The sequence below is a fragment of the Oncorhynchus clarkii genome, chromosome 10 (assembly GCF_045791955.1).
Source record: "Oncorhynchus clarkii lewisi isolate Uvic-CL-2024 chromosome 10, UVic_Ocla_1.0, whole genome shotgun sequence".
Lineage (NCBI taxonomy): Eukaryota > Metazoa > Chordata > Actinopteri > Salmoniformes > Salmonidae > Oncorhynchus > Oncorhynchus clarkii.
Window position 1 is genome coordinate 45597163 of NC_092156.1, and position 22514 is coordinate 45619676.

Consider the following 22514-nt stretch of genomic DNA (forward strand, 5'->3'; position numbering starts at 1 on the left):
CCTTAATAACAAGAGCACTGAGAATGACAGAAGAAGTACGTTGGTCTAAAGGATGGAGGTTGGCACAGTCCCTTCACTCTGAACCCATCTCAATCGGACCATTTGGTCAGCATGTGATACAATGAAAGAACAGAATACAACTTCCAAACGGACGATACTCCACACACATGTAGGGTGCACTGCGTATACCAAACATTATGAACCCTTTCCTAATATTGAGTTGCACCCACCCCCCTTTGCCCTCGGAACAGCCTCAATTCGTCGGGGCATGGATTCTACATGGTGTCGGATGCGTTCCACAGGGATGCTGGCCCATGTTGACTCCAATGCAGCCTTGCAGTTCTTGACACAAACCGGTGCGCCTGGCACCTACTACCATACCCCTGTTCAAAGGCACATAAATATTTTGTCTTGCCTGTTCACCCTCTGAATGGCACACATACACAATCCATGTCTCAATTGTCTCAAGGTTTAAAAATCCTTCTTTAACCTGTCTCCTCCCCGTCATCTATACTGACTGAAGTGGATTTAACAAGTGACATCAATAAGGGATCATACTGTAGATGGATTCACCTGGTCAGTCTGTCGTGGACAGAGCAGGTTTTCATAATATTTTGTACACTCAACGTTCACGCACAAACTATCAAACACATACACACTACAAGAAAGGTATAGTTTATATTCTACATAATATCCATCGCTGAAACATAAATCCACTCCTGTCTTTTAAGTAGACTTTGAACACTGATATGTGAGTGAGCTATTAATATTAATGCCACCTTATCACTGAAGGTACCCTCTGATAGTAACCTCACTCTGTCGCCCTCTCTGACATGGAATTCCTTCTGGAACATCAGACAACATGCATCCTCATAGTAAATGACTAAGGCTCAGATATTGCCTAAGTCAGAGTTCGCTACTTATTTAATCTATGCGCTAAATTCAGCTTTCACTAAAGCTGTCAGAGTTCATACAGCATTGTTTATTACCAAAGCAATAAAATGAAGGAGAACTATACCAGAAGTCCTCCGTCATAAACATTACATCAGACCTAAGGTAATTATATCTAAGTAGATCAAAGGTGATTCTAGCTAAATATAATATTTAGATAGAATTAAAGTATAATCGTGTGCAAGTATCAACACCAGATTTGTTTAAGCCCTATTCTAAATTAGCTACATGATGCAGAGTCAGCAAAAGGAATAGTTTCTGCTACTAGAAGTGACCATCATCCTTGAATCTACAGTGGGGCAAAAAAAGTATTTAGTCAGCCACCAATTGTGCAAGTTCTCCCACTTAAAAAGATGAGAGAGGCCTGTCATTTTCATCATAGGTACACTTCAACTATGACAGACAAAATGAGAAAAAAAATCCAGAAAATCACATTGTAGGATTTTTTATGAATTTATTTGCAAAATATGGTGGAAAATAAGTATTTGGTCACCTACAAACAAGCAAGATTTCTGGCTCTCACAGACCTGTAACTTATTATTTAAGAGGCTCCTCTGTCCTCCACTCGTTACCTGTATTAATGGCACCTGTTTGAACTTGTTAAGAAGACTGAATCTGCAATAGGTAAGCAGCTTGGTTTGAAGAAATCAACTGTGGGAGCAATTATTAGGAAATGGAAGACATGCAAGACCACTGATAATCTCCCTCGATCTGGGGCTCCACGCAAGATCTCACCCCGTGGGATCAAAATGATCACAATAACGGTGAGCAAAAATCCCAGAACCACACGGCAGGACCTAGTGAATGACCTGCAGAGAGCTGGGACCAAAGTAACAAAGCCTACCATCAGTAACACACTACAACGCCAGGGACTCAAATCCTGCAGTGCCAGGCGTGTCCCCCTGCTTAAGCCAGTACATGTCCAGGCCCGTCTGAAGTTTGCTAGAGAGCATTTGGATGATCCAGAAGAAGATTGGGAGAATGTCATATGGTCAGATGAAACCAAAATATAACTTTTTGGTAAAAAACTCAACTCGTCGTGTTTGGAGGACAAAGAATGCTGAGTTGCATCCAAAGAACACCATACCTACTGTGAAGCATGGGGGTGGAAACATCATGCTTTGGGGCTGTTTTTCTGCAAAGGGACCAGGACGACTGATCCGTGTAAAGGAAAGAATGAATGGGGCCATGTATCGTGAGATTTTGAGTGAAAACCTTCTTCCATCAGCAAGGGCATTGAAGATGAAACGTGGCTGGGTCTTAGCATGACAATGATCCCAAACACACCGCCCGGGCAACGAAGGAGTGGCTTCGTAAGAAGCATTTCAAGGTCCTGGAGTGGCCTAGCCAGTCTCCAGATCTCAAGCCCATAGACAATCTTTGGAGGGAGTTGAAAGTCTGTGTTGCCCAGCAACAGCCCCAAAACATCACTGCTCTAGAGGAGATCTGCATGGAGGAATGGGCCAAAATACCAGCAACAGTGTGTGAACCTTGTGAAGACTTACAGAAAACGTTTGACCTCTGTCATTGCCAACAAAGGGTATATAACAAAGTATTGAGATAAACTTTTGTTATTGGCCAAATACTTATTTTCCACCCAAATTTGCAAATAAATTCATAAAAAATCCTACAATGTGATTTTCTGGATTTTTTTTCTCATTTTGTCTGTCATAGTTGATGTGTACCTATGATGAAAATTACAGGCCTCTCATCTTTTTATGTGGGAGAACTTGCACAATTGGTGGCTGACTAAATACTTTTTTGCCCCACTGTACCTACACATCCAACTAAAAACAAAGCAACAGTAAACATCGCCCCCACGAATGCAGCCCCCCTTGGCCCAGTTGAGATCACATGTGACTATCACATTTCAGTTAATTACTATAGCTCCTGCCTTGGGCCAATCAGTGTAATTTTGTAAATGCCAGATCTCTATGGCAAGACACATCATTCACCCAAGTTTAGTCACAATCGGGCAAGTGCTGTCTGAGATATTGCGTGTAACCAACGTACTAACGGACGGAGACAGATCCACAGTCCCCTCCCCGATTTCATGGTGGCGACAATGAGAATGATGACAGTTATGCCTAATTCTGTCACACAGTTAGAAGTGCTGCTCACGTTCCAATAATCTGTGGTAAAAATCACTTGAACTCGTGAATCAAAATTGCCAAACATTTAAGTTCCTTTAGGAAATGTGCAATTTATTTGGTGTAAACACACCAGCAGACGATGAAACAGAAAAACAGTCAGAGGCATATGAAACAAAACTGCGTAAACAGATATGTACATATATTTGTACAGGAATATTCAAAGGAATACTGTGGGCTATATTTAAGAGCAGCCGGTCTTTAATGGTTGTACAGTGTTTGTGCATTTGTAAAGCTGAGAAAATGACCATCCACACAACCGCACAGCTTGTGGGCATCTTAGTATATTAGCATATGCTACACGTTTAAACTTGATGACCAATGCTAATAGTTTATTTGAGTGTATGTGTTCACTTTTTGCATCTGTTCCTGTGCCTCTGCAGTCTGCTCTCCCTGCTTCGTCTGTGTTTGCGTAGCTTCGCAGTCTCCACTTCTCCTTGCTGAGCTGTCTGCCTCTTAGGCCCTTCACTTTGGTGAGCTGTCTGCTTGCTGGGCTGGGTAGAGCTGGGAGGCAGGGGGAGCAGGAGGGCCTGACCCTGGCTGGGACAGGGGGGTCGTGTAAGGGCCCATTGGGGATATCCTGGCATTGGCCAGGGCAGCAGGGGGGCAATAGGGGGACACAAGGGTGACGGGGGGACATAGTAGTGAGGCTGGGGAGGGGTGATACTCAGAGGGTACTGCTCAGAAGGGTAGCCACGCACCTACAACACACAACAAAAAACTGCTAGTCAAGCACCTAATTTGTTTTACAAGGAAAGGGGGATATCTAGTCAGTTGCACAACTGAATGCATTCAAAGTACTGAATGTTGAAAATATCGCCCTCTAATTCCCAGGGAGTCCTCACCATGTTGCTCCAGTGTAACTTGTCCTGGCAGGAGACGCTGCCATCAGCACGCCCTGTGAAGTGGAACACAGATGACTCTGGGAGGCCTACGTTCATACTAAGAAGAATAAACAGACGGTCAAGCATTAGATACAATCTGTTCATAACATTAGCCAAAATGAAGATGTTCGGATATGACATGGTCTGGCCCGATTCACCTGGGTGTGTCATGTGAAGGGTCATCACGGTCATCCTCTGTGCCTTGAGGTCCAGATCCCCCATCCTGGTGGGAGCTACCTACAGGGGGGCAAGGGGGAGGGCCTAAAAACCTCCACCCTACCTATCTACAAGGCACTAATATCCCTAAGTAGCTGAAACAACAGTTACTTTAAGAACACAACCTGCTTCATGTACAGAGCAAATTATGAATGAATAGGTTTTGGAAATGTCCTGATGCTAAATTGCTGCTCTGCAAACTTCATAAGTCCAAATGTGTGAGTTGAAAGCTACAATTCTTAATGATGATACAAAACACTGGCCTACCGGTGCCGTACTGCAGCCTGATTTGACGGCCAAAGAGCCAAGTGCCATTCAGCAAGGCAATGGCATAGGGTACAGCTTCAGCATGCTTGTAATACACAAACCCATATGACCTTTGGCGACCCTCGCGGTCTCGGGCGATGGTGACCTTCTTCAGTGGTCCAGCCTGGTGGTATGAAACAAGGCACGATGTAAAAGTGAAACACCAGACACAGATAATGAATTATTTTTTACAGATAAGACATTATATTGCTGTGCAACTTCCTTTTTGTTGCATGTCACCTGTGGCCACCAACATTACTGGATGTGGCCTTATCCTGATTCTCAATCTTATCATCTCTGCATGTTTTTCACATTTAGTGTAAAAAGTGCTTTGGCTTGATAGAAATCAAACCAATGACACTACCGCATGAAACATACGAGAAACGAATTTGGCCAACATGTATTTTAAATTGAAAACACAATTTAACTTCCACCGACAGAGAGAGCCAACTGCAAGACCTGCTTAGTTGGGTTGCAACCACTGTCACCAGGGGGTGTATTCATTATGCCAATTATGTTGCAATCGTTTCTTAAACGGAAGAAAACTGAATGAAACGGTGAATGACTAACCTCAATTTGTCGAATAGAAACTCTCGTTTTAGTTGCAACTGCTTGGACTAATGATTACACCCAGACAGGCAGACAGCTCAGCTGGAGTAAACGCTAGTGGTTTTATTTCACCCACACATCCATTGCCATTTATTTCGTCAAGTTTTTGAGCCTGTGGAAAATAGGAGCCTACCTGCAAAAATAGCTCGAAAATAATTTCCTCATTAGCTGAACTGCCTAAATTAGCCACAAAGACAGTTTTGTCTGCCTCTTTTTGGATCTGCATAATGGTCCTCGGAACCTGTTGAGTTAAATTTCACCAGCTCTGAAGACCCCTAACCTGCTGCTAGATCAAAATTACATTGATCGGCGTTTGCCGTAAAAAGGATGCCAATAACAGTACATTGCGACATCTGAGGTATACAATTTGTAACACTAGGGGACGCTGTTGCTTATCCGAAGGTCCAGGTGACAATCTGCTCATTAGTAGCGAACGTTTTCAGAGCGCAAAAGGTTTATCCTGTGCTAAACATTTAATGATCAAAAGTTAAAGTTGATTGCAAACCAAAATTATAACAGAAAAAACACAGAATTACTCCAGAATAACTCTGTGTTCCTTATGCTCAATGTTCAACTTTTGACAAGAGTTTCAGGATGTGGAAAATAGAACTCAACAACAGCAGTAGAAAGGTAAGTCAAAATGTCAAGAACAGTTCTGATTGTTCTACTACCTGCTTGGAGAATAACTGGCTATCAGCCCAGCCAAAGTAGGAATTTGTCATTTATATTCAAGATGTCCTGGGGCAGGGGGGTGTGGTCAGGCCTGTGGGAGTAGAGAGAGGCAGGGAACAGTGGGAGTTTACTCTGATTTCTCACCTTGTCCACTTCCTGGAATGAGCACCGGCACACAGCTATGCAAACATGAAGAGTCTGGACCTCTTGACACACTGAGTCCGGGGAACTAGCGCTCTCAAGGTAACAAGGTAAGACTTCCACAATGTCAGTTCTTCTCTGCTTGTCTCTCTCCCACTCCCTATATTTCTCCCTTTATAGCTTCTTCTGAAGTATTCTTGTGTAATAGAGAGGATTGTTGGCAGGCTACAGCCTGTAGAGTATGGAGAATTGCATTTTCTCAGTGTTTTTATTCCTTTGTAAACACTTGCAGTCTAATAATAGAAATAAATATGTGTCTGTGAGCAACATGTGACAGGGATTCGTCTTCTGCTTGTGTGAATTATTAACTTTTTGTTTTGGTGATAACTCAGATATAGCTCAGTGCCAGTGGAGGCTGCTGTGGGGGCGGACGGCTCATAATAATGGCTAGAATGGGAGTCAATGGAATGATATTGAACGTGGTTTCCATGTTTGCCGCATATGACAAATACATTTGATTTGATACCATTCCATTGAATCCATTCTAGCCATTACTATGAGCCGTCCTCCCCTCAGCAGCCTCCATGCACATTTCCATGCGAGTTTTGAACACACCCACAAGGATTCACACTGATAACCATGCAATCATTGTCACAGGGTCAATGGTGTCATTGTCGGAAACCTGTTTTTCCTCTCTCGCTCTCTCGCTCTCTCTCTCTCTCTGTACAAAAACATAAATTCTATGGCATTCTCATGCACACACAAAGTGAAACTGTACAGGGAGGGCGAGGCAACTTGGAAGAAACTGAGTTCCAAAGAATGCAATGATAATGCGCATGCATCCATGCTGCTAATTGGGAAGGTGTCTGTGCTGATGTGTATGCCAATTAGTGGTGGGCACCAATATCAATAATTGGATATGATATCGATATCGTTTGAGCATGGCATATCATGATATCGGTTTATCCTTGCTGTTCTCACTCTAGATGTAACGTCACTTCATGCACAGCACACACGCAAGCACCTTCCGACATCCATAGTTATAGATCAGTGGTACAATTTGTAGCCTTCCTAGCGATCAAGCCATATCCCTGTATATACTGTACCTTTATCAGTGGGCCAGCTTAGCAAATCAATCATGCACTTTGTGATAAAAGCACTGAATTTGGCACAAATGTAGATTTATATACCCTGAAAATATTTAGATATTGGAGCTACCCCAGATTTGGCCCCTGGGGGGCGTGGCAACTATCTTTCAAAATAGCTGCCGCAATACCATTATGAGATGATGGCGCCACATTTGGAACAGAGGTAGATTTATGGATTCTTAGAAGATGTAGGTATCGAGAAACACAGATTTGGCCCCTGGGGGTCAGTGGTGGCCATTTTTCAAAATTACAACTCTGTAATGCAATGTTACATTTCTTAAGGCCTTTTTTAGATACATCTACCTCTGTGCCATCTTTGGTGTATTTATGTAGCTTGAAATTTCTGCAATTGGAACAAATTTAAAGGCACAGTTTAGTATGTCTGGGACTTTTGGTGGTGACTGATCTGAGGCAGCATTGAGTAAAGGTGTACTATACACCCTTTCAAAAGAGATGAGTACAACATCAAAAGCCCTGGAATTAACCAGCTAATTTACTAGGGGCTATAAAGCAAAGGTAACTCATGGCTTTGGATCGCATCTGATATCCTGTATTCATGTACATAAACCAATGCTGTACATCAAACAATGGCAGGCGTGTTATAAAATTGTTAGGATATGTACACAAGGGTCTCTAAACTATAACATACATTATAACATCTAGCCTAATTGGGTGTCAATGGCATTTTGTAAGATGGCTGCCATGGTCTCCAGGGGCCAAAGCTAAAAAGTGTCAGGGTACATACTGTACATACACTGAGTGTACAAAACATTAAGGACACCTGCTCTTTCCATGACAGACTGACCAGCTGAATCCAGGTGAAAGCTATGATCCCTTATTGATGTCACTTGTTAAATCCACTTCAATCAATGTAGATGAAGGGGAGGAAACAGAATAAAGAGGGATTGGTACTAGGTGCCAGCGTAGGGCTGTTGCGGTGACCGTATTACCGCCACACTGGTGGTCATGAGTCATGAAGGCAATTCGTGGTGACCATTAAGTCACTGTAATTGCGCTTTTCCAAGCTCTGATGCTGCTGATGGTCATTCGTAGCATACCGAACTTGCTAACTGCCTGGTTCTCAGCACTCTATTGTCCCTCTAATCACTCTGACATCAATGCAAATGTAATCGATGAGCTCATGTTGCACAGCATTTCTATAGGCTATGGAATTGTGTGAGAAAACAAAGTGATGGCCTCTACTAAAAATAGGAGGATCCCATCAGCTTTCTATAGAATAGGCTTACTATATTTATTTCTCAACTTTGCTAATATTAAACACATTGTTTGTCTTTATAACAGGAGTATAGCCTACCTGTCTGGCATGAAAATTAACCACAGGAAAAGCATATTTTTCTAATCATAGTCGCACACCTCATGTAGCCTAGCCCAAAGTGGCCAAATAACTTCTTAAAATGAAGCACATTAACCGCTTACAAGGGGTTTAGAGCCTAACTGGCATACATAAGCAGTATGTGAGTTTCAGGATTGGGAAATATAATTTTCACCCAAAAAATTCCCCTTTATAATAAAAGCATTACATGCATGATCACATTTGCAGTCACTTTTGATGATGGTGTTTTGGGATAATGGAACATTGGCGCTTATAGCCTACTGCCATGTTTGCATTGTTGCGCTTATAATATCAAGAAATAGCTTAATGGTTTATCAACATTTGAAGCTAAATGTTTGTTTCTGTTGCGTCGGCCACCTTGCGTAAAAATGTTTTTTTTATGCTAGTGGTTGTATTAATTTGGGATTTATTGCACCCCACAACTGTCTCAGACTATGTTTGGAATATTTATTTATTGCACAGAATAGAATAGGTCAACTTTTGTACTATGGGGGATAGTAGATTGACATAAACTAGTGCTTTTGCTGTTCGTTAGGCATACTCATCTTGTTGGCTAAGGAAATCTTCAATATGCACCTTGGATTTGGATAAGGACGTGCGCAGTTGCGTCTCCAATGTGTCTGTCTTCACTTGTAGCCTGTGAAAAAGACCCGATCATGTGACAGAACCATGTGCGTGAGAGGCGCTTCGAATTGTGCAGCACTGAGGGAGAAAAGTACAATGCAGCACTCCGGGACGCAAAAGGCATGGATTTTTTTAGGGTGCATTATGGCCACAAAGGGGATGCCGCCGTGAAATTCAAGGCATTATCAAGTGCTTGTCAAATTGTGAATGAGACTATTAGTGTTTACATCCTGCACAAAAAACAAAGCAGAGTTCATGCCTTTCAAGCAACTTTAGAGTCTCACCATGCAGCCTTACAATGTATTAAAAATCAAAACATATAGCCCAACCTTTGTAGAACAACTAAAGTTGCATTAATAATTCTAAATTATGTCACTCCCTGACCTGAGAGAGCCTTTTTATGTCTCTATTTTGGTTTGGTCAAGGTGTGATTTGGGTGGGCATTATATGTTCTATTTTCTATGTTTTTGTATTTCTTTGTTTTGGCCGGGTATGGTTCTCAATCAGGGACAGCTGTCTATCGTTGTCTCTGATTGGGAATCATACTTAGGCTGCCTTTTTTCCCTGTTGTAGTTGTGGGTAGTTATCTTTGTTAGGGGCACTATAGCCCCTGTAAGCTTCACGGTCGTTTCCCTGTTTTGTTGGCGAAATTTTACATAAATTAAAAGAATATGTACGCTCACCATGCTGCACTTTGGTCCACTTCTTACGACACCCGTGACAAATTAAGTATATAGGAGTATCTATTTATTTGTTAACCGCTCAACACAGAATAGCCACATGTGCACACTCCCTCAAATCGTTTGGAGAAAATACACAATTTTATTCAGCTTCGTTCAATTGTGTTCTTCATACTATAATATAAAATAATGCCACGGAATTATAAGCAAATCTTGTCTGCTAAACTAACAAGTGTACCCCACAGCCATAAGGCATAGCCACATAAGGACCTAACATAAGGACAACTCAGAGTATGCTATTCTTTTTCTGGCGTACCAATTTGTGTCAAGAACTGCAACGCTGCTGGGTTTTCACGCTCAACAGTTTCCTGTGTGTATCAAAAATTGTCCACCACCCAAAGGATATCCAGCCAACTTAACACAACTGTAGGAAGCATTTGAGTGAACAGGAGCCAGCAACCCTGTGGAACACGTTTGACGCCTTGTAGAGTACATGAGCTGGCGAATTGAGGATATTCTGAGGGAAAAGGGGGGGAATTCTTAATGTTTTGTACACTCAGTGTATCTGTCTGTGCTAAATTTGGTGTGTTTATCTGAAAATAGGCCTTCTGAACTGAACTGTGGCCATTCTGTAAGATGGCTGCCACGGCCCCTTGGGCCAAATCTGTGGTTGGTCGGGGTACATCAATCTACCTCTGTGCCACATTTAGTGTGTTTATCTCAAACAAGGCCTTCAGAATTGTAACATTGTATTACCAACAGTGGCCATTGTGTAAGGTGCCACAGCCCCCCGGGGCAGAATACGTGGTGGAAACAAATTTAGAGCCTTTATCTTAAAATAATTATAAAATAATGGTACTATTGGCAGCCATTTTCATAGATAGCTGCCACGGCCCCCAGTGGCCATAAATGTGGTATCTACATATTTAAATATTTTCAGGGTACATACATCTATCTACCTCTGTGCCAAATTTGGTTTATATAAAAAAAAAGGTATTCAAAACGGTACCATTATATTACTGACAGTAGCCATTTTGTAAGATGGCTGCCACGGCCTCCGGGGTCCAAATCCGTGGTGGCTCCATATCTAAATATATTTTATTTATTCAGTGGAGCCCAATTGAAACCATGGTCTCATTCACAATGGTGCCCTGTGAACAAACAACTCACAACATGATGAATCAATAAAGCATCAAAAAAGTAACTAAGATAGAGCAGATACAGACACACCACATCTCAACAACACTAATAAACCACCACAATCAACCAAGACACTTGCAGGTCTCAGTGAATTCATCCCTCATCAGCATTCTAAACTGCTCTATTTGCACCAGGGATTCAAGATTTAATGAGGTTTCTAAATTATTCCAAACATGGGGGCGTTAAAACTAAAGGGTACCTAGGTTGGTAGAAATTTAACCTAGGCAAGTCATTTAAGAACAAATTATTATTTACTAGGATGGCCTGCCGGGGAACACTGTCTTGTTCAGGGGCAGAATGACATTTTTATCATGGCAGCTCAGGGATTTGATCCAGCAACCTTTCGGTTACTGGCCCAACACTCTAACCACTAGGCTACCTGCCTCCCCTGTGAATGGGTTTGGTGCCCCGTATTTTTATACTTTGACAGGGAAGTGAGATATGTTGGAAGCTTGTGCAAAAGGGCTTTGTAAACAAAAAGGAAGAAATTGGGTGCTCTACGGGAATTAAGAGAGGTCTAGCTAGCTCTGTGACAAATTTGGTGCCTTCTTCTCAAAACAGCCCTCCTGAATTGTAAAATAATATTATTGCCTGCGGTCTTTTTGAAAAATGTCTTCCATACCCCCAGGGGCCAAATCTTGGGTGGCTCCATATCTAAATCTTTTCAGGGAGCATACATCTGTGCCAAATGTAGTATTTTTATCACAAAATGCACGATTGTTTCAGATTTTTCCGCTTAGCCCCCCCATGATAGGCCACTGTTATCCTTCAAGTGTCTTGCCATCATTGCGTTCTGACCAACTCCAGAGGCAAACACCCAAACCACAGCCACATAGAAGTTGATTGACACTCAAAGCTGTCAATCAAGACATTAACCCATAAGTGCCTACTAAACCCATGTTACATCCTACACTGCGCTGTGCTGTGCTCTGTCCTATGCCGTGTGAATCCTTGTCTTAATTAAACCCAACTCAACGGTAATCCACCTGTCTTTCATCTGTGCCCTGATCAGCACCTGGGAGCAAACCCATTAAGCAATCCCAAACCTAAGAATATACAGTCCACCAAGTCAATTTACATTTACATTTGAGTAATTTAGCAGAAACTCTTATCCAGAGCAACTTACAGTTAGTGCATTCATCTTAAAACAGCTAGGTGGTAACAACCACAAATCTCAGTCATAGTAAGTACATTTTTCAGTCCTCCATTACAGTTGACCTACACTTTTATGTAAAAGAGCATACATGACTGTTCCAGCAGGCACAAATCCTCTCAAAGGCTCTTAATTTAGTATTTTTAACTGCCTGCTGATGGGCCATCAACAGGTTTCCCATTGTATCCAAACTGATTAGGAAGGTTAGGCCTCCAGAACATTTGATACCTGGCCCAAAGGGCAATTAGTAAACAGTTGTCTGAACTTCACAAGCTGTGGATGTGAAGTCTATACAGTTGTAATGTTATTCATTCAAACCGATATGATCAAGAAAATTCAACGGATATATAGATTTTCCTTATCATTGCCCATCACTAACACCTATCACTATTTATAAAAAGGGTTAAATGTGGGATGAGTCTGAAAGAATGCCTTTCTTCTCTTCAGTCATTTTGTTGTAACAACGAGGAAAGCCACACACTGATGGTGATCACACACTACAGAAGACAACCTAGTAAATGACCTAGTGCTAATCTGTAGTCAATTTACATAACCAGAGTACTGATTTGCTAATATCCATTACCTTTTCTGATGACAGGGTGACTTTCCAAATAGAGGATACTTCTCATTTCTCCAGTTCCAATGAAAAACAGCTCACTTGTATTAGAGAATTCCCCCATCTTGAAATCTGATATCCTTTGTATACACTGTTAGGAAAAAAAAATGCTATCTAGAACCTAAAAAGGTTATTCTGCTGTCCCCAGAGGAGAACCCTTTGAATAGCCCTTCTCCCTGGAACCAAAAATAATTAACTTATGGGGACAGCTGAAAAAACATTTTGGAACCATATTTTCTAAGAGCTTACTCTATGAGTTCAGACATGCCCTTATGCACTTAGTACTGCATTGACGCAGTGAAAGGAATGCACCATATCGTGTCCAGTAGTACACAAACACACCATAGTCACCCAATGGGAACACAGAGAGGGACAGAGATATTCAGCTCAGTCAACTGGTCGCCGAGCATAACCCTCATGTCAATGTACAATCAAGTAGTGTTGCTTTAAAATAGTTGGAGAAAGAGATTCACCCTGTTTTTGTAACATTTTGCAACCACTAACCATTGTAACAATAGTCTTATAACTGGCTCGTTGCAGGTCTGAAGGATGTCCTTTTGGTGGTGCCTGGCACTGCTGCTGGGATCTGTTGCAATATACAGCGGTATGGTGAACTTACACACACACACACACTTTAACTGCGTAAAACCTAGGGTGGGGACATCAAATAATACTCCCCCAGCTGTTGGAAGATCTTATGGAAACTTTAAGACATCATTAAAATAGGTTGTTTAGCCAGTGTGGTTTTTGGTGGTGGTCATACGCACAGTGAAAGCAGTCACTGACAGGAAATATTACTTCTGGAACTTCCCATTCAACAATGACCGTGATTTTCCTTTCGGTCTCTTTTTCTCTCTCTCTCTCTTTCCCTTCGACTTACTCCGTCTTCAGCCCATGAATGTGATGTGTTCACTGATCTGGACCTCCATCACTCTATCATCGGGACCAGCCTGTATGTGAAGCTGTTGCTGTACACCAGAGCTAATCTTATCTGTGGTCAGGAGCTGTCCCACCACAACCTGTCAGCCCAGCCCCTGTTCAACGTCACCAAACCCACCACCTTTATCGTTCATGGCTACCGTCCTACGGGCTCTCCGCCCGTCTGGATCCATGACATCACACAGCAGCTGCTGGCTCGCGGAGACATGAACGTCCTGTTGGTGGACTGGAACCGCGGAGCTACCAATGTCAACTACCTGAAAGTTGTGACCTACACACACGATACAGCAGACAACCTCACTGCCTTCATCAAAAAGATGCAGGTAAGAGTGGGTGCCTAGTCTGAATACTGTATCTCACATACTTATTTAGGGCCATACTTAGGGCCACATGTATTACTATGTAATAACAGCTTCATATTTATTTAGCCTATTTTTGTCTGTTTCAGGAGAATGGTGCCTCTCTTAGTTCCATCCATATGATTGGAATCAGTCTTGGAGCTCACATCTCAGGCTTTGTTGGAGCCAAATTCAATGGAACAATTGGGAGGATCACAGGTTAGAATCAGTGGAATAGATTTTCTGCTCATTCCTCCCCGCGTTTATTCTAAATAGTGCAAGCTAACACATTTATCCTACAAATGTACTGATCTGATGTGGACCTGATCAGCTCTAGATCCAGCGGGGCCTATGTTCACTGGGAACCCCCCAGAGGACCGTCTGGACCCCACAGATGCACAGTTTGTGGACGTGGTGCACACAGACATGGACGGTATGGTCTCTGCTTGCATGTTTGGCGTTCACTGAATACCAAGGGAATCGGGTATTATTGGGTTTTCTGTTGTGTATCTTCATGTGTTCATTTTGTATTACCAGCATTTGGGTTCAGGAAGCCTTTGGGCCACATTGATTTCTATCCTAACGGTGGAGCCGACCAGCCTGGCTGTCCAAAGACCATCTTCTCAGGTAAGTCTCTTGGTAAGACAGACGTAACAATCAAACTGGTTAGAGAGATCATTCAAAAATCCCATTTGCACAAGGTGTCGTCCTTCAAAGGAGACGTAGGACATGTGTATCACATAATTAATATGTTTACCGTCACAGGAATGAACTATGTCCTTTCCCCTTCCAACTCTCCAAGGGTCCAGCTATTTTAAGTGTGACCACCAGAGATCAGTGTTCCTCTATCTGGGCTCCATTAACCGGACCTGTAACATCAGGGCCTTCCCATGCTCTTCCTACACCGAATTCCTGGACGGACGCTGCATGGACTGTGATCAATTCAAACCTGCCGGATGCCCAGTCTTTGGTTGTTACTCTCTAACTCCCATTAGATTCATGAGTTTCTCCATTAGATTCATGAGTTTCTCCATTAGATTCATGAGTTTCTCCATTCGATTCAAGCTTTTCTAATCACACGCAATCACAAAAAGTTTGCCACCTCGCCAACATCAGTGCCTTGATTAAGCTAACGTACATTCCTGAATCACACACGGTTCTTTCAGGTGAAGGCCAATCCATCTTTGGAAGACAGTGTCCCTTCACATTGACATAACATGGCTGTTTTATCTGTTGTTCCAGGGTATGATAGCATTGAGTGGAAGGATACTCTTGTGCCTCTGAATCAAACCAGGGTTTTCTTCACCACCAATAAACAGACTCCATTCTGCAGTAAGTGGACAATCATTGGCTTACATACCCATTTGACCTCATTTGACCTCTATAAAGAGAGACTTTCTGGGAATATTGCTTTGGTCTGTCTTTTTTTATCTTCAAACCACTTATTTTCAATGATCAGGCGAAATGTACAAGATTAACTAGATTGGAAACGTAATGAGATCTCTAGTAGGCCATTGGTCGGAGGAAATTACGCTTCTCTTTCTCTAAGGGACGAACTACAGGGTGGACGTTGTAACATGGAACCACGATACTCGCTGGGGCTACATCACCATCAAACTACACAATGGTGCTGAGGTGACAGAGGCAACAATAAACCAGTAAGTTACAATTTTCTCACCGTATCATTCTCAAAACTACACATTTACACACTCTGGAGGGGGGGAGTGATTAACATTTCATTCTCTCTCCATCTTCAGTAAAGTATCCAAGTTTGAGAAGTACTCAGAGACCAGATTATTGGCCCAGTTTGATAAGGACATACAGAAGGTCTACAAGATCTCAATCACATTCTCTACAGGGAATGCATTACAGCCTAAGCTCAAACTACGAGTGCTCCGCATCCGTCTCACACACCTGGAGCGTAAAGACAGGTCAGTGTTAGTTTGTACCCTGTTTCATCTAGGGGTTCTCTCACGTGTCACTTATTTACTGTAAGTACTATACCCCTTGATTTATTCCACATTTTGTGTTACAGCCTGAATTCAAACTGGATTAAATTGTTTTTTTCTCTCTCTCAGTGAAAACATGTTTTTAGAAATGTTTGCAAATGTAATGAAAATGAAGGAATGTCAATTATGTACATAACGATTTAACACTTCTGAGTCATTACTTTGTAGAAGCATCCATTCTGTTGCTTTTTTATCCTGAAAAACTCCTGCGTTCTTAATGCTTACAAGCATGCCCATTGGGTTCCCGAGTGGTGCAGCGGTCTAAGGCACTGCATCTCAGTGCAAGAGGCGTCACTACAGTCCCTGGTTTGAATCCAGGCTGTATCACATCCGGCCATGATTGGGAGTCCCATAGGGCGGCACACAATTGGCCCAGTGTCATCCGGTTTTGGCCAGGGTAGGTCGTCATTGTAAATAAGAATTTGTTCTTAAATGACTTGCCTAGTTAAATAAAGGATATATATACATAATGCAGCCAGCACTATACTTGAAAATATGGAGAGTGGTACTCAGTAATATGTTATATTGGATTTGCCCCAAACATAACACCTTGTATTCCAAAACAAGTGAATTGCTTTGCCACATTTTTTGCAGCATTACTTTAGTGCCTTGTTGCAAACAGGATGCATGTTTTGGGATATTTTTAATTCTGTACAGGCTTCCTTTTCACTTTGTCATTTAGGTTAGTGTTGTAACTACAATGTTGTTGATACATCCTCAATTTTCTCCTATCACAGCCATTAAACTTTAGTCACCATTGGCCCTGAGCTATTTCTTTCCTCTCTGGCTGTCTTTGTAGTGACTGGGTGTATTGATACATTTTGGATGGTGTAATTAACTTCATTCTCAAATGGATATTCAATATCTGCTTTATTTTTACCCATCTAGCAATAGGTTCCCATTCTTTGGAAGGCATTGGAAAACCTCCCTAGTCTTGTGGTTGAATCGGTTTTTAAATGCACTGCTCGACTGAGGGACCTTACAGATAATTGGATGTGTGGGGTATAGAGATGAAGCAGTCCTTCAAAAATCATGTTAAACACCATTATTGCACACAGTGAGTCCAAACTTTTTCCTAAACGTTAGGTTTGCAATAAAAGGGGTTGAATACTTGACATTTCAGCTAAAAAAAGGTTTTAAAAAAAACATTCTACTTTGACATTATGGGGGTACTGTGTGTAGGCCAGTTACAACAAATCAATGTAATCCATTTTAAATTCAGGCTGTAACACGTGGGAAAAGTCAAGGAGTGTATACTTTGAAGGTACTGTACATATGCTATCTCCACTTAGACTTTGTCCTTGTTTCCTTGTGTAATTTTGCATGAATGTCTCACCTCAAACTTCTTACACTTTTACTGTCACACACACAGGCCTCTCTGCCGCTATGACGTCATTCTGGAGGAGAACAAAGAGTTGACCTTCAGACCCATGCCCTGTGAGGAGTCCAACTTCTGAGACAATAGCAGATCTACGATGTACAGAATCAGCAGCGGCCATATGATGGCTCTCTGGATAAATCGTGTGAGGCGGTTGACCCAGATAGCTACTCACTGTCAACTCCTTGTATTCGGTGGCTTAAGTCTAGTAAGAGTCCAGAGCATTTTAAATAAGTGCGAGTGTGATGATTTGTATTTATTACAAGAATATTGAAATGATTGTGTCTGTATCACTGTGTGGAATGATATGTAGAGGAACCATACTCTAAATCACAATATTTTAATGGCAATCAATTCAAAGAAAGGAAAGAGCCACATCAATAGAAATTAAAATGTACCTCTTTTACCACTGTAGACTTACAACATGATTGGTTTTAATTTTATTTAAAAAAGTAAAATAAGCAAATATAAAATGTCTCTGTACAAGATGCTCATGAGCTAACTTCTCAACATTCACTATAGTTTGTTGAGTTTCATAAATCATTGATAATTCATTTTGTGGGCCTTGGGAGGGTGGTGAGGCTTCTTTCCAATCACCTGTCCAACGGATCACAACAAACTGGTCAAACAATTGATAGTCTTTAAACCAAAACAGAGGCTGAGACAGATTACCGCTTGTTCAAACTTTGTTGGGGATGTCATGCTGTTTGAGCCCGACAGCTCACTTGGACTTGTGCTTCTTCATCTGTGCCACCTCCATCTGAAACAAGAACACACACATGAGACCTTGAGGTAACAGCAATTGGACAACAGCAAGCAAGCACAGCACAATGATAAGAAATCATTACAACCATTTACATCAATCTGGACTGTAATAAACAGAGCTCGTCTTAAGTCAGGAAAGGTTGGTCATCAAATGTATCTAGAATACAATGCCTACACATTGTATTAGGTGCTATCTAGAACCTAAAATGGTTATTTGGCTGTCTCCATAGGAGACCCCTTTGAAAAACTAATTTTGGTTCCAGGTAGAATCCTTTTGGGTTCTACAGTGCCTTGCGAAAATATTCAGCCCCCTTGAACTTTGCGACCTTTTGCCACATTTCAGGCTTCAAACATAAAGATATAAAACTGTATTTCTTTGAAGAATCAACAACAAGTGGGACACAATCATGAAGTGGAACGACATTTACTGGATATTTCAAACTTTTTTAACAAATCAAAAACTGAAAAATTGGGCGTGCAAAATTATTCAGCCCCCTTAAGTTAACTTTGTAGCGCCACCTTTTTCTGCGATTACAGCTGTAAGTTGCTTGGGGTATGTCTATCAGTTTTGCACATCGAGAGACTGACATTTTTTCCCATTCCTCCTTGCAAAACAGCTCGAGCTCAGTGAGGTTGGATGGAGAGCATTTGTGAACAGCAGTTTTCAGTTCTTTCCACAGATTCGATTGGATTCAGGTCTGGACTTTGACTTGGCCATTCTAACACCTGGATATGTTTATTTTTGAACCATTCCATTGTAGATTTTGCTTTATGTTTTGGATCATTGTCTTGTTGGAAGACAAATCTCCGTCCCAGTCTCAGGTCTTTTGCAGACTCCATCAGCTTTTCTTCCAGAATGGTCCTGTATTTGGCTCCATCCATCTTCCCATCAATTTTAACCATCTTCCCTGTCCCTGCTGAAGAAAAGCAGGCCCAAACCATGATGCTGCCACCACCATGTTTGACAGTGGGGATGGTGTGTTCAGCTGTGTTGCTTTTACGCCAAACATAACGTTTTGCATTGTTGCCAAAAAGTTCAATTTTGGTTTCATCTGACCAGAGCACCTTCTTCCACATGTTTGGTGTGTCTCCCAGGTGGCTTGTGGCAAACTTTAAACGACACTTTTTATGGATATCTTTAAGAAATGGCTTTCTTGCCACTCTTCCATAAAGGCCAGATTTGTGCAATATACGACTGATTGTTGTCCTATGGACAGAGTCTCCCACCTCAGCTGTAGATCTCTGCAGTTCATCCAGAGTGATCATGGGCCTCTTGGCTACATCTCTGATCAGTCTTCTCCTTGTATGAGCTGAAAGTTTAGAGGGACGGCCAGGTCTTGGTAGATTTGCAGTGGTCTGATACTCCTTCCATTTCAATATTATCGCTTGCACAGTGCTCCTTGGGATGTTTAAAGCTTGGGAAATCTTTTTGTATCCAAATCCGGCTTTAAACTTCTTCACAACAGTATATCGGACCTGCCTGGTGTGTTCCTTGTTCTTCATGATGCTCTCTGCGCTTTTAACGGACCTCAGACTATCACAGTGCAGGTGCATTTATACGGAGACTTGATTACACACAGGTGGATTGTATTTATCATCATTAGTCATTTAGGTCAACATTGGATCATTCAGAGATCCTCACTGAACATCTGGAGAGAGTTTGCTGCACTGAAAGTAAAGGGGCTGAATAATTTTGCACACCCAATTTTTCAGTTTTTGATTTGTTAAAAAAGTTTGAAATATCCAGTAAATGTCGTTCCACTTCATGATTGTGTCCCACTTGTTGTTGATTCTTCACAAAGAAATACAGTTTTATATCTTTATGTTTGAAGCCTGAAATGTGGCAAAAGGTTGCAAAGTTCAAGGGGGCCGAATACTTTCGCAAGGCACTGTTTATAGAACTCTTTCCACAGATTTCTACATGGAACCCAGAAAGAGTTATGGCAACGGACGAAGAACCCTATTTTCCCCTAATAGTGTCGGTAAACATTTAATCTCTGTTAGGTATATCTCCAATAGAGTGATATATTCAGTACTTGGATCATATGTAGATGTCTGCTGACAGACACAGTACCTGTACTGACAAACGAATCCTTTTCTCCTCATCCAACTCATTCATCAGCAGTTGAATCTCTTTGCTATCAGAGAAGAGAAATCCTAAATCAGAGGCACACTTGGAAAACACAATACAAGACATACTGTAGTTACACGCAAAGATAAACAAAGACTTACTTGTGCTGGCTCTTCATCATTTCTACCTCGTCCCTCAGGTCCCGGAGCTCTGTCTGCAGCTGTTCTAGGGTCAGTGGGCCCTGGGCACTTGGCTCCCTCCTGGGCTTGAGGTTAGAGGTGAGGTGAGGGGGCAGGGTCACACGCAGGATAGCAGAGAGAGCCCCAGGGAGGAGGGTGGAGAAGGGGTGGGGAACACTGGCAACAGTAGATGAAGAGGAGAGCCTTGTGTGCCTTGGAGGGCGGTGAGGCTTATTTTCAATCACCTGTCCACCAACGCATCATAACAGCACAAACAATTGATAGTCTTTAAACCAACGCAGAGGCTGAATAAGCAACTCTATATTCCACATCGTCATTGGGCAGCAAGCATAGTAAGGTGAAAATGGACTTACAGGTAAAACAGGGGTGTTTATAGGTGCTGTCTGGGTGCTGATTTGTGATATGACAGAGGAGAGGTCCAGCTCCTCTTTCTCTTGCGCCTCTCCCTCCTGTGTAGGGGCCACCTGTACGTCTTCCTGTAAGTCAGGGTTAGACTGAGCAGCCTGAGAGGACAACAGCAAACAGAGAAAGAAACAAGTACTGAAAGGAGATGAGGACTTCATCATTTTTAAAATGACATATCCTGTTATGCGTACAGGTGGTTATTGTAATTGTGTCCCTACAGAATATTGAACACTTCAGTCCCTTTATGAATAATTACTAGCACATGTCAAATGTACATGTGTGCATGCATACTTGCTTGGGTGGTCTGCCAGCTTAAAATGTTAAATTTAACTCAAGGACAAAACGGGACACAAACAGATGTGAGTAGTTGACAAGTTCCTCGGAGACTCAACAACCCTATCACATGCTGCACTACTCTACAATAATAACCAGATCAGATATCGGTGTTCAGAAATATACTGACCAATGACAGAATCTGTGACTGAAACCTTTCGTCTTCCACGTGTGCTGCCAATTGATTCAGCGTCTCAGTGACCGAAACGACAGCATCAAAATCTTCAATGTCTTAGGGAGAAAAAAACAAACCAAGACGGCATTAGACACAGTTTATTTGATTTAAAGGCTCAATTGGAGGTGGGGGTCATTGAAGTAAAACACGTATCATAAAAACACGTTGTCAGGCATTCTTCAATTCTTGAGCCACTAAATCATTAAAACGAGTTTAAAAAAAAAGGGAACGTAAGAGAAGATTGGAGAATGGTTGATTGGCTTACCCGCGGTGAGGGCAGAGCTATAGTTGCCCATGGTGACACAGAAGAACGCCAAGGTGATATGTAGAGTAACAGAATGAAAGAGAGAAAAGAGCTCCAGAAGCTAAGAATTTCTATCTAAAAATGACAGAGGAGTGAATGAAGTCAGTGGAGTCTGGTATTTCTCTAAGCACATGTGTCAATCAGAACATGCACGCGTTCAAGCCTATTTTGGAAAGCATCACAATGTACACTTGTCAGATACCAAGAGGATAAGTAAATGCATGAATCGTTCTTGCTCAAGAAAATAAACGAGGTAAGGGACAACTGTTGTTTCAAATGTAACAATCGTAGATACTGTGCACACTGAAAAATCTAAATGAAGAATCAGTGCAAAACATTAGCAGTAACCGTTTGCTACAGAAAAGAGACACCAATCCATTGACAATATCATATATCTTAGTAGGTGTTCAAGATAGGATTTATATTGTACATGCTCACCTTGTTCGGCCAGTGTTCCTATCGCAATCCAGCTCCATTGGTGGTAACTCTACACCATTCACCGGTTCCATTGTAACCCAAAAGCACGTTAGTGTGATGAGAGGAGGTATTGCCAGGGCTAAGTTTAGCACAGAATAGTGGAGCACCCAGACATGCTCACTACCAGTAACATTGAGGATGACAGAACTACTGATTGCCGAGCTAAAGATTTGGGAGCATTTAAAGGGACAGACTACAGGGCATTTGACACTCACGCAATTATCCAGTATCTTCAGAGTCAGTTCCACAATTTGAGTTTGAATGGGAAAAGTCAAGAGGAATCGTCATTGTAGTTTGAATCAGGAATAGGAAGCGCTACTAGTTTATCATTACATTTTTTGGGGGAAATTATATTATTCAGAGATTAGAAGATATAAATGGAATTCCTGTCTGCCAAAATGTGTGAAACGTTGATT

The 22514-nt window shown here is 41.9% G+C and overlaps 3 protein-coding genes across 5 annotated transcripts; 1 reads left to right on the forward strand and 2 right to left on the reverse strand.

Annotated features, from left to right (window-relative positions):
• Positions 1 to 3138: 3138 nt before the first annotated feature.
• On the reverse strand, positions 3139 to 5424 carry LOC139419591 (RNA binding motif protein 11). Its single transcript, XM_071169564.1, has 5 exons — positions 5250 to 5424; positions 4469 to 4631; positions 4144 to 4222; positions 3947 to 4043; positions 3139 to 3802 (listed from the first exon to the last, which is right to left on the reverse strand). The coding sequence occupies exons 1-5, from the start codon at positions 5340 to 5342 to the stop codon at positions 3452 to 3454; spliced, it is 783 nt and encodes a 260-aa protein (XP_071025665.1). The 5' UTR covers positions 5343 to 5424; the 3' UTR covers positions 3139 to 3451.
• A 497-nt stretch (positions 5425 to 5921) lies between these two features.
• On the forward strand, positions 5922 to 17633 carry LOC139418602 (lipase, member Ia). Its single transcript, XM_071168197.1, has 11 exons — positions 5922 to 6039; positions 13245 to 13308; positions 13596 to 13966; positions 14092 to 14200; positions 14313 to 14414; positions 14519 to 14608; positions 14784 to 14951; positions 15224 to 15313; positions 15531 to 15639; positions 15739 to 15912; positions 17363 to 17633. The coding sequence occupies exons 2-11, from the start codon at positions 13254 to 13256 to the stop codon at positions 17445 to 17447; spliced, it is 1353 nt and encodes a 450-aa protein (XP_071024298.1). The 5' UTR covers positions 5922 to 6039; positions 13245 to 13253; the 3' UTR covers positions 17448 to 17633.
• Positions 17458 to 22319, reverse strand: LOC139418603 (SH3 domain-containing kinase-binding protein 1-like). Of its 3 annotated transcripts, none has more exons than XM_071168200.1 (7): positions 22060 to 22319; positions 21583 to 21696; positions 21273 to 21373; positions 20758 to 20880; positions 20366 to 20628; positions 20208 to 20271; positions 17458 to 18128 (listed from the first exon to the last, which is right to left on the reverse strand). In XM_071168200.1, exons 2-7 carry the CDS (start codon positions 21611 to 21613, stop codon positions 18090 to 18092), a joined length of 621 nt encoding a protein of 206 aa, XP_071024301.1. In that variant the 5' UTR covers positions 21614 to 21696; positions 22060 to 22319; the 3' UTR covers positions 17458 to 18089. The 3 variants fall into 3 exon arrangements, with proteins under 3 accessions (XP_071024301.1, XP_071024299.1, XP_071024300.1); XM_071168198.1 differs by having other exon boundaries at positions 20758 to 20907; positions 22060 to 22254; XM_071168199.1 differs by lacking the exon at positions 22060 to 22319 and having other exon boundaries at positions 20758 to 20907; positions 21583 to 21731.
• Positions 22320 to 22514: the final 195 nt, after the last annotated feature.

Bases quoted from the DNA above. Each gene is read 5' to 3' on its own strand.
- LOC139418603 (XM_071168198.1), bottom strand. From the start codon at position 21,613: ATGGGCAACTATAGCTCTGCCCTCACCGCGG. The intron at 20,908-21,272 runs GTCAGTATATTT...TTGTCCTCTCAG, and splicing joins AGTCACAGATTCTGTCATTG to GCTGCTCAGTCTAACCCTGA. The intron at 18,129-20,207 runs GTACTGTGTCTG...TTCTTGTTTCAG, and splicing joins GGATTCGTTTGTCAGTACAG to ATGGAGGTGGCACAGATGAA.
- LOC139418602 (XM_071168197.1), top strand. From the start codon at position 13,254: ATGTCCTTTTGGTGGTGCCTGGCACTGCTGCTGGGATCTGTTGCAATA. The intron at 14,415-14,518 runs GTATGGTCTCTG...TTGTATTACCAG, and splicing joins GGTGCACACAGACATGGACG to CATTTGGGTTCAGGAAGCCT. The intron at 15,913-17,362 runs GTCAGTGTTAGT...TCACACACACAG, and splicing joins CACCTGGAGCGTAAAGACAG to GCCTCTCTGCCGCTATGACG.
- LOC139419591 (XM_071169564.1), bottom strand. From the start codon at position 5,342: ATGCAGATCCAAAAAGAGGCAGACAAAACTGTCTTTGTGGCTAATTTA. The intron at 4,044-4,143 runs GTGAATCGGGCC...TATTCTTCTTAG, and splicing joins CCTTCACATGACACACCCAG to TATGAACGTAGGCCTCCCAG. The intron at 3,803-3,946 runs GTGAGGACTCCC...TGTGTGTTGTAG, and splicing joins AGTTACACTGGAGCAACATG to GTGCGTGGCTACCCTTCTGA.